Source organism: Aplidium turbinatum, chromosome 10 (assembly GCF_918807975.1).
Source record: "Aplidium turbinatum chromosome 10, kaAplTurb1.1, whole genome shotgun sequence".
Lineage (NCBI taxonomy): Eukaryota > Metazoa > Chordata > Ascidiacea > Aplousobranchia > Polyclinidae > Aplidium > Aplidium turbinatum.
The window spans coordinates 16,476,961-16,492,237 of NC_137481.1; the positions used below are offsets into that span (position 1 = coordinate 16,476,961).

At 36.6% G+C, this 15,277-nt stretch overlaps 1 protein-coding gene across 1 annotated transcript in view; it reads left to right on the forward strand.

Annotated features, from left to right (window-relative positions):
• LOC145778127 (uncharacterized) overlaps positions 1–15,277 on the forward strand; it is a 44,669-nt gene that overhangs the window by 20,995 nt on the left and 8,397 nt on the right. The window contains exons 3-10 of the mRNA XM_082589541.1: positions 1,630–1,701; positions 6,136–6,278; positions 9,824–9,974; positions 10,241–10,337; positions 10,472–10,612; positions 11,859–12,009; positions 12,359–12,476; positions 12,998–13,165. Of these exons, the coding sequence (XP_082445667.1) occupies positions 1,630–1,701; positions 6,136–6,278; positions 9,824–9,974; positions 10,241–10,337; positions 10,472–10,612; positions 11,859–12,009; positions 12,359–12,476; positions 12,998–13,165 (1,041 nt within the window). The remainder of the gene's footprint in view (positions 1–1,629; positions 1,702–6,135; positions 6,279–9,823; positions 9,975–10,240; positions 10,338–10,471; positions 10,613–11,858; positions 12,010–12,358; positions 12,477–12,997; positions 13,166–15,277) is intronic.

Below are 15,277 nucleotides of genomic sequence, written 5' to 3' on the forward strand. Positions count from 1 at the left end.
AGATACTGCGAGCAAACACGAGTCTGTTTGATAAAGAACTAGCTCTCAGAATCGGCATCATAAGACGCTGTATGGGAGGATGAAGCTGTCGCATCGTCACTGGAATACTTGAAGACGCAAAACTGCCCGTTCATGAACGCGCAATGCCATATGATCAGAAGCATTATTTTTCTTTTCTGCCGAAGAACCGTTTATCCAATTTTGTACTACTTTTTTACTTGACCCCGTAGCTTTTCTAATTCCGATTTGTTTCCGTCATAAAATTCTTTACAAATTTTGCAAAATACCACACTAACTTTTCCTTCTGTTTGATAATGTATAGCAGGTAAATTCCACTTTTTAACTTTATCTTCTTTCACGATGATTAATATTTGCAACGACACCGGTAAACAATAAGCATTCGATGAAAGAATAACTTTTGCGTAACAATAAGCCGGTATTTATAAGTTTGCAAACTTTTTACAGTTCACAAGAGCATTGTCAGCGCATAAAATAGCTTGCGTGATGCTCTGGGCTACCGCCGTGTGACACGCGATGAAGAAGCGCATAAAATTTCGTTTGATTAAACATTAAAGCATACGGAAATTGTCGCAGCAATCCAAGGTGTGTTGATTTGGCGACGGAAATGTTTTTACCGTTGTAGATGGAATCACTCAACCAGCGTGTGATTAAAAACTTAAAGTAAGTGACTCTGATACCACACAACTTGTGCGGTAACTCGCGGCCAAACGCTTATAATCTGACTGTTGTGACGTCATATTACTATTCGACAAACCAGCGTAGAATTTTTGGTCGTTCGACAAGAAAGAAAAAATCGCAGCCCTGCTTGTAAGTGTGCTGCTTCCCTGATTACCAAGCCATTCAGCAAGATGTAAATTGACACAGCTAACTAAGTGAGTCTGTAAAGAACTGTTGTAACCAGGGCTGTGGAGCCTGAAAGACTTTGGCAAATCAGGGGTTGTTAAAAAATGGCCTACTCTGACTGGAAACAAAACGATGAATACTGAAAAGTTTTGTTTGCAATCCTTTTTTTAAATGTTTCTTGTTTTCCTTTTTGTGCTAAAAACTTCACTCGAAAATAGAAGTGTTTGTTGTTGTCAGTTCTTGTTAAAGTTGTCGTTTCAATTTTGATTACAACTTGAGTGAAATTAAACTTTAAAAATGACAAAAATCTGGCAGGATTGAAGTCGGAGTCGGCCAGTTATAAACAGAGGAGTTGGAGTTGTAATTTTTTGCTTGACTCCTCCCACAGCCCTGGTTGTAAAGCATGATTAAAAACTATTCCCATTATATATATTCATGTTTTTCGGCAGCCGAATATAAAGGGCAAAACATGTGTTTATCATTGTTAACTCTTGCAACATTCAGCTGCCGAGAAACATTTTGTTGATATAATTCTTGGAGAGTCTTGATGGCTAGTGTGGAGGACGGAGGCTACACCAAAATGGTTAGAAAAAGACAATGCTTACTGCTTTGTAGTGACTACTCACTACTCAGCCTTCTGCAAGGTAGACCATTCCTTCTGCATATTCAGGTTTATTATAAGTCTACTCTATTTATTTATTTTTATTCTATTTAGTTTTTTGCTCTATTTAGTCTCCTGCTCATGATGTATTATTATCTTTTCAGGGTTGAAATACGATATTTCAAGCAAAAATTGTCTTGTTATCTTTGTGGAAAGTTTCTGAGAAACAATTTAAGGTTAGTAAGGTTTTGATAATTGCTGATTTGTATTCTTGAAAGTATCACATTAAAGTTTCTGCAATTTGCGGTATATGTAGTAGTAGTAGGCTAGCCATGTTTTAATCTGGTGATATCCCTGTTACCGAGGGTGGCCGGATCGGGTCGCAATCGCCTTCACACCCTGTGTCCACATCGCCCTGTCTAACATATGATCTGTCTAAATTTTGTTTGTTGCGACGGGTGTCAGAAAAGCAACATTCTCCCGTCATGAATTTTTCCTTCTTGTTCCAGAGTCGTTCGATCTGTGCTCTTTTGAAAGTCCCTTTTCAAAATGGAAATCTTTTTGGTTTATATATATATGTTACAAGTACTTTTCAATTCCCTGCTTATTTCATAATGTAGTGCCTTTTTATCATTAATAGCCTATGGTGGAAGACAGTTATGAATGCGGAACGGTTACACAGTTATGTCGTTTTAGACATACGGATGTGGTGACTGGGTTTTTTTTTCGGTCATTTATCGATCATGGACTGATTTTTTAGTAAAATGTCCGAAAAAAATATAGTCAATTCGGTCAAAATGTCCGAAAAAAACAACATTTCTCAGCAAAACTTAATGTTGTAGCTAGTCAGAAAGTGCAAATTTTGGTTTGTATCAGCTACTTGAAAGGAAATATTTTCATCAGAAAAAATGACCGAATTTTTTCAAGTCATTTTGGACATGTGACCGAAAAGTCTCAGCGAAAAAAAACCAGGTGTGGCGAGCTAAATGGCATTTGTTAACAGGAAACGTGGCCTAATTTCCGTGAGAGCAAAGTTTAGGATTTGAATTTTCATGGTTAAAGTGCATTTGCAAATTGCAATGCTCATAGGTTTCAGCCAAATGTTCTCATAATTTAAATTTGTTAGTTAGAGGCATGGTACAATTACACACTTTGGTCGAATCTTTTCACGTTCTTCCGCTATTTACGTTCTTATTCATGTTAATTGTTCACGTTCTTCCGCTATTCTTTTTGTTTCTCCGATGCTTGACAAATCAGCCCACTATAGACTATACCTAATAGCACTCTTAAAATCTTCCATTATATTTGATTGACTTGTTGGTAACGTTTTTTCCCTTACAATTTTGGTAGAGAGGTGACTTTCTTTAACCATAGACAGATAAAACCAAGCAACCACATGGCATTTAACATCATACATTATTCACATTATAGTGAACATAAAACTACAAACTACAAACGTTTTCGGCCATACTCAAGTTATCCATTCTCAAGTAACGAAAATAGCTGATTTTACAATTGCATCTACATTGAAAATAATTGCTCTACACAATGAATTGAAAAAAGAAATGCACAAGAATGAAACTGCAAAGCAGAGGAGAAAGGCATATCACATTTTTTCCCTTAGTTCACTTACTCATGGGCTCACTGTGCCAAGCAGACAAGAGCCAACAGGTCGAACGGGCTGTACTGTACATGGCTTGTTGGCGCATGACTCATTCATTGATCAGTGAGGCTTATCTGAGATCCGAGTTTTAACTTATCATACTCTGTACATTTGATCAATACTCTGCATTTTTTCTGCTACTTTACTGACTGTATGTTAGGGTGGCTCATTTTCCTTGATGTTCTTTAAATTTTTTGTCAGTTTGGAATAATGTTCCATTTTGCTCACTGATATTTGTAAACCAAAAAATTTTGTTGGGTTTTGACCTTTGACCCTGGTTCACCCAAGGAGAAATTTTGAATTTTTCTGAAAAATTAGTAAATTTCAAAGTGGTTTAGCAACATATATCTGAAGAGGGGGATTTCTCAAAATTTGACCACGTGATTTTTACGTCACTTCCTCTGTTAACTTCCACATGGAACATCTTCACCCTGCTCCAAGTCTGAGAGTTACTAATAGTGCATGCTTTTAGTGTCATTTTAGTTGATTTTACAGCCTTTTCGCAGTCAGTGAATTTATAACACAGACCAACAAAAAAAATGTGGCACAAAAGATGAGAGTCATTATAGAGTATTTCAGGGCACCTGATTCCGAAAATGCACTTAGTTTTTTCGAATTGGCTCTAGTTTTCGAGATATTCGACAATGAAAATATTTTTGAAATCGTTTCTCAAAAGCGCTCAATTAGCAAATCACTTATTTTCAGCCCTGTTTACCATTATGATGTCATAGTTCCACTTGTCTAGTTCAATTGGTTCATATTGCAGGAAAGTTCAAAACGCAAGCAAAGGTTGAAATGAACTGTGTTTAACGTAAGGGAGACATAAATATTCAATGAAAACAGTTGTGAATCAGTAGGCCTACATCACAAGAAAAATATCCCGAAAGTCATGTGTTTATGAATGCAGCTTTATATTGAATAGGTAGGCCTACTGAAACGGATACTGTACAAATGAAATTTTATTCTAAAGCCTTTGCTAAGGCCAAGTCTTTGCTGCAAGAAGTTTTTTTCTGGTCTATAGGCTAAATAAATGGCATATAGGCTAATAAAATATGCCTTTGACAAGTAGGATGCTGTACAAACAACCCAGATATATTTTGCTGCATGAGGCAACGCAGAGGAGCAACGCATTCTGCGATAGATACAGCGCTATATAAAAACAAGCATTATTATTACTTTGACATGAAGCTGGGTGATCAAGATAAGTCCTGGGTTCCTCCTATAAAGTATGCAAACATTGCACGCAAACCCGTTTCTGGGCTCAAGGCTAAGAAGTTCAGAAGAAAGCCGTGGCATCACCATGAAAATTGATACTTCTGCACGGTGAGGATGTTCGAAAGAAGTTGGAACATTATGTTTACATGGAGTGTGCAAGGCAGTCATTGCATGGACGTTGCTATTTCTGTTTTTTGTTTGCCCTCTCTAGTTTCAAGTGGTGATTTGCTTGAAACAATAGGAAAACGGGCATGACTGAGAGTAACCTCAATACCTTCAGTAGTGTTTTGGAGCAAGGTCAAGCTTTTTTCTCAAAACCATTTCTACCACCTACTGTAGTAGTTAAAGATTTAGTTATCAAAAGTGGTAGCTGGAATCTTGGCTCCTCATCTCGATCAACATGGCATTCTTGACTCCAAGGCCAAGATTACGTTCTTCCGCAGCAAGGATAAAATTCTAAGCAGCTACTTTACTGAATAACATAACTTTGTATTCTGTAATTATATAAATGGCCTTCATACCTTGACGGGTGTTGCTCAGTAGGCCAATCATAATAAAGAGTTGCGTTTGTTCATCGATAGCGTTGTTTTGCTTATTTGTCTAGTTTGTTAGCAAAACAATGTATGCATTTTGTTTGTACTTAGTAGCTTATACTTAGTAAGTCTGATACTGTTGAAGTCAACAAATATATTAATGCAAAACGAAAGTTATATATTCTACATCTTGTATCCTCAGGCTTACTTCACATCATATTTTGATTGTTACTAGGCCAGTAAACGTTAAATAGCTGTTTGTTTGAGTTGTAATCAACGTGATTGGTTCCAAATAGCGTTTATACAACTCAGAAATGTGCCTGGGATTACTTCCAGTTTTGTCTATGTAATAAACGACACGACGTTAAATCTATAGGGCCTCAAAATTACGAAAAAAATATTTTTGTTGTAACTCAAAAACTAGAGCCAATTCGAGAAAACTTAGTGCATTTTCAGAATAAGGGGCCTCGAAATACCTTAAAATGACTGCCTTTATATAAAAAAAAGTTTTGTTGGCCTGTGAAAATCGATAAACATCGTCAAATGATTCAAGAAACTGAAAGCAGTATATATTTACTACGGTGAAGGGTGCACAAAGAAAATCATGTCTGAAATGTGGTAGAATTCGATATTTTGAGAGTAATACAGGTGTCAGTGTTCATGGAGTTGCTAATTAAACCACTTTGCTTGCTACAAGTTTGTGTTACTGCCTCTTATTGTGTCCATTAAGATGCTAGAGTGCATTAGAAGATAGCTGGTGAGCAGTTGCGGGGATAAGCAAAAATTCGATATTTTGAAAAAATTCAAACCAGGTGAACCAGGGTCAAACGTTAATATTTTTTGTGAAATTTGGTGTAGGAGATACATTTACCAAAAGGAACAATATTCCAAACTGACGAAAAGTTTAAAAGAAAAAAAATTTTTTTTCGAGATTTTGCGCCAGCCTACTGTATGTACAGAGCTTCGTGTTGCATAGCTGCGTGGTAAGAACCCTGGCTAGGCATTCGAAAGGTTGCCTGTTCCACACCGCTCAAAGAGCAATTGGCTGTGTTTTGGCATTGGCAGGGCAGTTTAAAAGGCATGCTTGAAGCAGAAAGTAGGCATGAAGATTGGCTGCTTGCCTTCAAAACCACTTAATCTAAATCCTCAACTTCTAGGCAATGTGCATAAGCCTGGCTACAATTTTTTCTTCTTTATTGTGTTTTGTTTGTAATCACTTTTAATTGTCTTATTGCTCTTCTAATATTTGTGTTGCATAGACTGATGAGCCATGTTCGACACAAGATAGAAAACAAATGGAAAGAAAACAACTATAGTTGCAACATTTGTTATCGGCATCATGCAACATCATTTGATCTTGAAAGCCACATGGAAACTGTCCACAGTGATGTCCCAGCTGCAAGTAAGTTTACATCACCAACACAAAACATGGGAAAGAAACTAAATTGATGCTTGTATTTGAGTATTTCTGAGCTGTGTACGATTAGTTTTTAAATACTAGCTACAGTTGCAGCATCCATACATGTTAAAGCAATGTAAAAACGACAACGTTTGCTGGCTTGGTGTCACAATCTGTTTCTATGTCTTACACATAAAGAGATTTTGGAAAGATTGATGGCATAGTTTATGGATATATCTGAAACTTTAAATTAAACAGTCAAATAAATGGTCGAATAGTTCTACTTGTGAGATGATTAATGAAATGCTTGAACTGACGAATGGTTTATCACTTCCAACACGCAACGAAATCAAATTTTTGAACAGCAAACTTCTTCGTCGATTTCAAAATTATACTACTACTTGCATCAGCTACTTTACAATTGGCAATAACTTACACTTCCACAATCTATTCAATATCAGTTAGAACTCTACAATTGTCTCCAATATACTTGTTGTCACAACTTCTAATCCCCGGCCATAATACACAACTTTCAACACAACTCTAATTTAATAACTGTAATCAAATCACGTGGCTATTTATAAAAGGTTTTCTTGGACCAGAAGCTTCCAGAGACTAGGGTAATATTACATCATAAAAACTCATTTTTCGAAACTCATAAAAATTCATTAAAAACTCATAAAAACTCCAGAATCTCACAAGTTAACACAAAATTTTCTAGAAGTGATTTTACAATAAAAGATTGCGTAACTAAAGATAACTATAGTCTATAGTTCAGTAATCAATAATAATATTCGATGTGACACCACAACAGAATTACAAAAAATAGTTCCCTCATTCTAAAACAAAAATGTAGCCAGCCGCAAGACTACGCATATTGAAGTTTGGAAAGAAGTAAATACGTGAATACTATTTTTGAAAATTTCTCCGTTTTCACACATCTGAGTTCTGAACGATATCTACCCTTTCTCTGAAAATACATGTTGTACCTCAAAACTATGTAGGAAGTAAAAATAAAGAGATAGGAAAATAGAGCAGTTTTCTCATCTTTAAAATTTAGTATGAATAAACTAAAAGTTTTAACTTCAGTGTTATTTAATCCCTGAGAGCAAATCTCTTTGCAGATGTTGAATCAATGCAAATATAGTGAACTTTGCTGAGTGAATGATGTTTCAACCTGTTTTACTGCCATTGCCAAAGCTGAATAACCACTTTGATGGACAATATTTTGCTATAGTTATTCGCCTAGTTTTAAGAGGCATTCTTTTGATAATTAAGAGGCTGCTTATAAGGGTCCACGTCTTTTAGGCGCTGACAGTTAGGCGCTGGTCTAATAGGCGCGCACACTGTGGCGTCTGGATATTTAGGTGCGGAGCACTGTGGCGCCCGTTCATTTAGGTGCTATTCCTAGTAAAGTCTGTAGATTGTATCAGCTTAGCAGGTAGAGGCGTAGGACAATGCTTTTCACACAAAATATTATATTGAACAGGAAAATATATTGTTTTGTTAATGCGTGTGCGTTGTTGGTCATGGCTTCAGTGAGTGAAGTTGCTTAATCCGCCAATGCTTTTTCACACAAAATGTTATATTCAACAGAAAAAATATATGGGTGAAGCTGCTTAAACCGGGAATGATTTTCACACAAATTGTTACATTGAAGAGAAAAATATGTCATGGCTTCAGTGAGTGAAGCTGCTTAAACCGGCAATGATTTTCACACAAAATGTTATATTGAACAGAAAAATATGTCATGGCTTCAGTGAGTGAAGCTGCTTAAACCGGCAATGATTTTCACATAAAATGTTATATTGAACAGAAAAATATGTTGTTTGTTTAATGCGCGTGTTCAGCATTTATTTCTTGTTAGTCCAGGTTTGCGTTGGTGAAAGCTTTATCAATAAATTATTCAAGTTTCCGAACATGTATGAGTTCACTTTTAGTTAAGTCAAATAATAATTACACTAAACATCAGTAAAAAATGTATCGTAGCCTGTATTCAACCGGGCGGTAGGCTTAAGTGAAGACTAACTTAGTTTTCCGTCAAAACCCCGACTAGGTTTAATAACGAGCGAAGTCCCACCATTATGCTTGAAAAAATTGCTGCTGATGGCTTCATGTATACGTTGCAGTGTTTGATTGCGCATTTTTCGTATTTATTAATTGTTTAATAAAAATCTTCATCCTTCCACCTCGTGTAGCCTACCTTCTCAAACAAAAGAGCTTGCTATGGGTTCTTTGCTGTAGCCTAGGCTACTTCCAAAGTCAGGCACTGCACACCAAAACTTTAACCACCCGCTTCAATATAGGCTAAGGTATGATTTTTTTACTGATGTTTAGTGTAGTTATTATTTGACTTAACTCTTTCGCACCACCGAGGTCAAGACGTTTAATCTAAATAACCAGACATTTTTCACACAAATCTGTTGTATTTACGCCGTAAAAACATCTCATGTGATCGACGTAGACGCACAATCTTGACATCAAATGAAAGCATACATCTTCAGCTATCCGAAGATGCAAAGCTTTGCAATAAAATTTAAAACATTCAATGTACAACTAGCAACTTTCCATACGGTGTTTTTTCTAATTTCTAAAAAAATTAAAAGTTGGCAGAAAAGTGTACTTCATTATAATCTTTACTACCCAAGCATGATAAAATAATTTGAAAATATATGTAGTTTAATCGAATGCCAAAACAATCCTGCACATGAGAAAAATTTTACTTCGTTTCTGCGCGCAATGCTTTAGGAGGTACAGCAGAATGATTATGGAGAAAATTTGGAAAATTTTAAGCAAAAAGTTTACGTAATTTAGCCTACAGTCTTTTTGATCGAGAAACATTTTGTGTGAAAAGCATTGCCGGTTTAAGCAGCTTCACTCACGGAAGCCATGATATAATTTTCTGGCAAGCTTACTAGGAATAGCACCTAAATGACCGGGCGCCACAGTGCTCCGCACCTAAATATCCAGACGCCACAGTGTGCGCGCCTATTAGACCAGCGCCTAACTGTCTGCGCCTAAAAGACTTGCTCCCGCTTATAATCCAATAAGAACACCCCGTTTGTCACAATAAAAAAATCTAATTTTGGTTGCTCATCTAGAGCTTTTGTCAAATGTCTGAAAGTTGATACTTTTACAATTAAATGTTTTCGTGTAAAAGAACATACAATATTATTGTATCCATTTCTTTGAATACTGGTACTTTAAAAAATATTAATCACTGCAATAAGAATTCATTGAGTCAGGGTTTAGGCTTTAGGGTATTTAATGATGCTAAATCTAGCTGAGGGAGAACAACATCTCAGTGCAGGTTACATTTTGTACGGTAACAAAAATTAAATCAATTTTCTTCAGCTTTTCACATACTAAATTTGAGTTGGACTATGGAGTCTGCGTTGGTCACTGGGTTGCCAACTGTTCATTTAACCAGTCTAATTGACAGTGTAACATATCTTCCCTTTATTTATGTCATGGGTACATTTGCTTAAACTGTAATAGTTCGCTTTTTTTTACAATAGTGTAAAGTAAAACTACTCAATTTGTTTCAGCAACTTGTAGGATTTGTGAAATCAATTTCGCTCATGGGAAATTATTCTTGGCTCATATGGAAAAGCGACATAGCTACAATGAAATGCCTTATGTGTGTAAAGTGTGTTCGTACAGGTCATCATTTTTCTCGGATTTAGCAAACCATTTCAGGTTTGTGGTATTTTTTAGTTTGTTCTTGCAAAACTCGTCTTATTTTACAAATGGTGACTTTGAAACAAATTTAGTAACTTTTTCAAGCAGTTTCTCTTTGAAGGATCAATGGCTATGGTCTTGATGGCGTCATCAATCAGATTCTATGAGATTTTCTTCCAACCAGCATGTCATATTCTTTGTTTAGTTTTCAGCAGCGTACATATTATATTTTTACTCTTTTTTACAATACGGTACGTTTTATTAGTTCATGCTCTAACTTTCAGGCAAAAGCACGAAAACTCCATCTCTTTGATGTGTCCTTTTTGTCTCTCAATTCATAATACTGCCAAGGTGTTTGTAGACCACGTCATTCAGCACTTGGTAAGCAATTTTCTGACCGTTTTGCTGCCAGGCAAAGTTAAGCTTGGTGTGAACAACCGATACATCAAATCTTGTACGGTACGTTTCTATTAATGTGGAAATCACTATGCTATATTTTTATACCTTTCGTCTAGAAATCGTCTATTTGGTGCCCCAGATGTCGGCTTCAGTTTTTGAAAGAAAAGGATAAGTTGCTGCATCTTAAACTGGATCACCAGTCTGTTGACAATGTACCCAGCAAGAAAGTCTTTCCGAAGAACCCTTATGACTTTACGGTAAGGTTTGGTTTTAATTTCGTTACGTGGAGTACACTGATCGATTTCGTAAATGCCGTAGTTGCATCGAAGCCAAAAACGTGAACAAACTGAAGCCTCCAGCTGCAGCCGAGTTTCTTACACGCGATGTTAGTGTGCACTTCTTGTGGTATAAATGTGGCACTCAATGTGATTCTTTGACCAGCTGTTAAGCTCGAACTATTTGTGGAAAACCATTGTAGTAAAAACCTTTGAAATAGGCCTATTAATTCTGTTATAAATTCAACTGTAATTTGAAAATTTTTCTATATTGATCAAGCCAGCATTTTCCAGCGCTGGGCGGAGGCGTCTTCACACAGCCTAATTATGACGCGGTCCTTATGACTTCAACCAGTATGACGCGATTCATTTGTATGATGGTCAGAAATAAACTGAAGTGATGAATTGGTTACATCACACGTCTTTTCAACGTTAAACCTACCATTTCTTGAACAATATACAAAATACAACAAACAAAAGCACAACAGAAACGCACAATTCCATTTTCAAGGTTCCATTTCAAAACTGTATGAAGTTTCTCTTAGAAACGTTAGAATGGGATTTGATGAAATCGAACCACAAGGCATGCATTCGCCCACACATTTTTGTTGAGTTGGCTAGAGAAAACTGCATTTCTGTATGTATATACTTATCGCAAGAGTGTAACTGCCCCCTGTGTTATTCATGAAGTAGCCGGAATTTATTGCAAAATTTAATACGGAATTAATTGCGGCAAGCTATACCGACAGTACACTTTAAGTTAAGTATTGTAATGTAGATCATAGGGATGCGAAACTACATCCACTTTTGGCTAATCTGCATCACTAGAAGGGTTACGTTTTTTTACTGATTTACAAAATACTGAGTCATGTACTTTTTAGGTTATATAAGAGTGAAGTTGGTTTTAAAGTAATTTAAGGTTTTTAGTTGAAAGCAAGCCAGCAGCAAAACGTAAAAATATGTCAAATTGGCAATTGACCCTTCTAATGTTGACGGAACAACGGAGTTGCGCGTCCCGTAATATACCTTCTCTAACTTCGAGTGTACCCGTAGCTTGCCAGGCTGTCCTAATTATTAAGGTTCAATTCCAAACATTTACTGCTCGTAGAGAGGCAATACGATTTTCTCAGACATTGCAGCTATAAACACCGATGCTTCCGTCTTTAGTCACCTCGTCAGTCGTCAGTACCATAAAAATTAAATATATCATACTTTTTTCTTGGCATAGATACACGTGGAAATGCGTCCTCATTCGTTACCTTCACCGAAGAATGGTCTGTCTTCCAGCTTCTCGTCACCATCTTCAAGCCCACCCACATCACTACCCCCACGCCGGTCCGCCTTACCATTTCCCCTCCCGTCCTCAGCAACATCTCCAAGTAAGGCTTATAAGTTGTGTTCGCTTTCAAAATGAATTTAAAAAGTTTACCGGCCCACTGTTTTAACATAGACTGACCGTCACATTAATTTTGTATGAATCGACTACTTCAGCAAGCGAAATCGGTTGTTTTAACATTGTTTCAACGTTTGAGTTTTGCTGGCTGAGATAAGGCAAGACCTTTGCGTTCAAAATAGTTCTCTTGTAGTATGTAAAGCTCTGTAGTGTGGCTTAAACTAGGTGATAGACTCAATGAGTGCGATAGACTGCAGGCAGAGTGTAGCCTACCGAAGGTTAACATCCATCTTTCTTGTGTTTGCTTGGGTATTTGTCACCACTTCTTACTTTAGGTTCATCTGCAGTTTGTACATCAAAAACAAATCAATCCTGGGTGCATGATTTTGTCTGTGATGGGGACATACCTATGGAAGACAAACCACTTGTGCGCACTACGAACATATTTATTGTGTGAGTTGAAACTAAACTAATCATTGCAACTATGATATGAGCCGTTTAGGATTTTTGAGTACTATGAATAAATTGCAAAGCGACACCCATGTAGCGAAATCCGTTTTTGTTACACTCATACACCGTCGGTATGTCTATCTATACTGTACTTAATACCAAAGCTTCAAGATAATATTAGTAATTTTCCTGAGTATTTCATTATAACACACTACCCAGACAACAAAATCCGTCATTTTTACATTGATTCAACGATTCTGCTATCTGGCCAGAAACTGATGTTGTTCCTGTGAAACAGCAGTAGTGTTGTTGCACAGTCCAGTCATCATCATCATCAACCAATTTTGATTATACAGGCCATGAATTAATCCTCATGTCGAGGGTGTGGCCTGTCTGTCTGTCGAGAACGAAGTCTTCCCCTCCACACCTCGCGATTTATTGGGTTGACAGAGTCCATGTTCAAGGCTACAAGGTCACGTTTTACAAGTGCTTCCCAAGAAAGTAGTTACGGTTTTTTTTTTCAGCTTGGAATACGGCAGTATTAAGAAAAAGGCGATAAAGTGTTTGGAATGCGGCGAGAAGTTCGGCATATACATTGCGGACTACAACAAACATTTTCGAAACGAGTATCGTTGTTGCAAATGCTTGTATCGCAGCCATTGCTATAAAGCTGTCAAGCGCCATATCCTCAGGTGTGTTTTTGTATGGTTATGGGTTATACCCGTTTCTTTTTTTAACTGTTTTTTCCTTTGTTGCACGCAATTACTTATATGCTTGTCACTAGCTTTTTTTCCGAAGTGTTTCCAGGTGGTTTTAATATTGCATTTTGGCACGCAGTTGTTTTCTAAAACTGGTGTCAACATCGCGACGTAGTGTACTTTGCGGTACACGACAACTCGGCGAGACCAGGTGGGCGACGAGCCAAGTGGGCGACGAGCCAAGTGGGCGACGGCCAAAGTGGGCGACGGTAGCGAAAGTTTAGCCGTTCGAAACGATGGTGACATATATAATTTATCTAGTTGCTTTGCGGCGTCACGGTTTATCGTGAAGCTTAAGAGAAACCCCTCAGAAAAGAGACAAACGAATGGCCAAAGAGTGGTTGAAGTCATCGAAGCTTGTCAGTCGTTATAAAGTCATATTTTCTGTTTTAGATCATAAAATATGACTTTTCATTTTTACTTTAAAATACAATGATTGATTTGTGGAAGGGAGGCAATGAGAGTTCTCACGCTGAGTTTCACGAAACATTAGAAGCAACATTTTCATTATTTTTTGTTATCTAGTAACATCTTGACCCTGGTTTTTTTTTTTCGGTCATTTATCGGTCATTGACCAATTTTTTAGAAAAATGTCCGAAAAAAATATATTCAACTCGGTCAAAATGTCCGAAAATATGTATAGTCAATTCGGTCAAAATGTCCGAAAAAAACAACGTTTCTCAGCGAAACTTAATGTTGCAGCTAGTCAGGAAGTGCAAATTTTGCTTTGTATCAGCTACTCGAAAGGAAATATTTTCATTAGAAAAAATGACCGAAATAAATAAAAAATGACCAAATTTTTTTCAAGTCATTTCGGACAAATGACCGAAAAGTCTCAGCGAAAAAAAAAACCATTCTTGACACACTATTTCGCAACACACAATCCAGTCTCAGAATATTATAAACACTTGCGCTAGGTCACTAGGTCAGCCAGTGCTGAGATCTTAACTACTAAGTAGCTGGATTGGTAGGTACATGCATTAGGCATTTGAATTTTCGTAGTGATTTTTAAGCGAAACCGAAGTTTTTTGATAGTTGTTCGAGTGTGTTATTGTTCAAAATACATGTAAAAACTTACATACAAATCATTAACTACGGAGATTAGCATAAATTTGATGCTCTAAAAATAAAGTAATATATATTTCAAAAAATAAAGTCATATTTTTCAATTTTTAGGTCATAAACAAAATGGCCCTAGTGATAACTGTCAGTCACAATGTGTTCTGTAAACTGCTGATGCGGCTACGCAGCGTCTTGACTAGAGCATTCGGATTAAAAAATATCAGTTGACTTTAAGTGCCCAAGTTAAAACTATGACTAAAGCCATTTTTATTTTGACCTAAAAAAAATTTGTTTTGAGTTTATTTTTATCAAATTTTGACTTTATTTTGACCTAACGAAATTGCTTCTTTGTAGAGGGCACAGTTCTTCCTTAAATTGATACCAGTTACTCAAACAATTTTGTCGATTTCAGACCCAAACGTAATATTTTGTTGAAAAGTCAAGGTGTTTTATGGGTTATAAAAAGTGCGTCGTGTTTTTTGGCGATAGGAAAATTTCCACAAATCTGTCTAACTTCTGCTGAAGACGATTTAGCTTGCTTAGGCATTTTAGTATTATAGAATGTCAGTAGGCTATTCCTAAATCCAAACTGTTGATCTTCGAAAAGACCACGTTTGCAAAGATGTAGTGTTTTATAAAAATTATTCAAATACGTAACAATGAATAAACAATGGACAATTTGCGATAAAAGTTATTGCTGATCGGTGGGCATTGTGACATTTTTCCTGCTTTTATGGGTTAATATGGTTTAATTGTGTCGCAGTTCCTGATTTACAATGCTTCCACGAGGATTTTGACAACACTTACACTAAAAAAACACAAAAAGTTTTTCAATAGCCATAATTTGACAAATTTTAACTTTATGGTCAATTTTGACTTTATTTTGACCTATAAACTTCTTAGAAACAGTCCCCTAGGTGCTGAAAACAACTTTATTCTTTGATTCGTGAGTCTGTGGTGGATCCTGATTTCTGTCCATTAAAG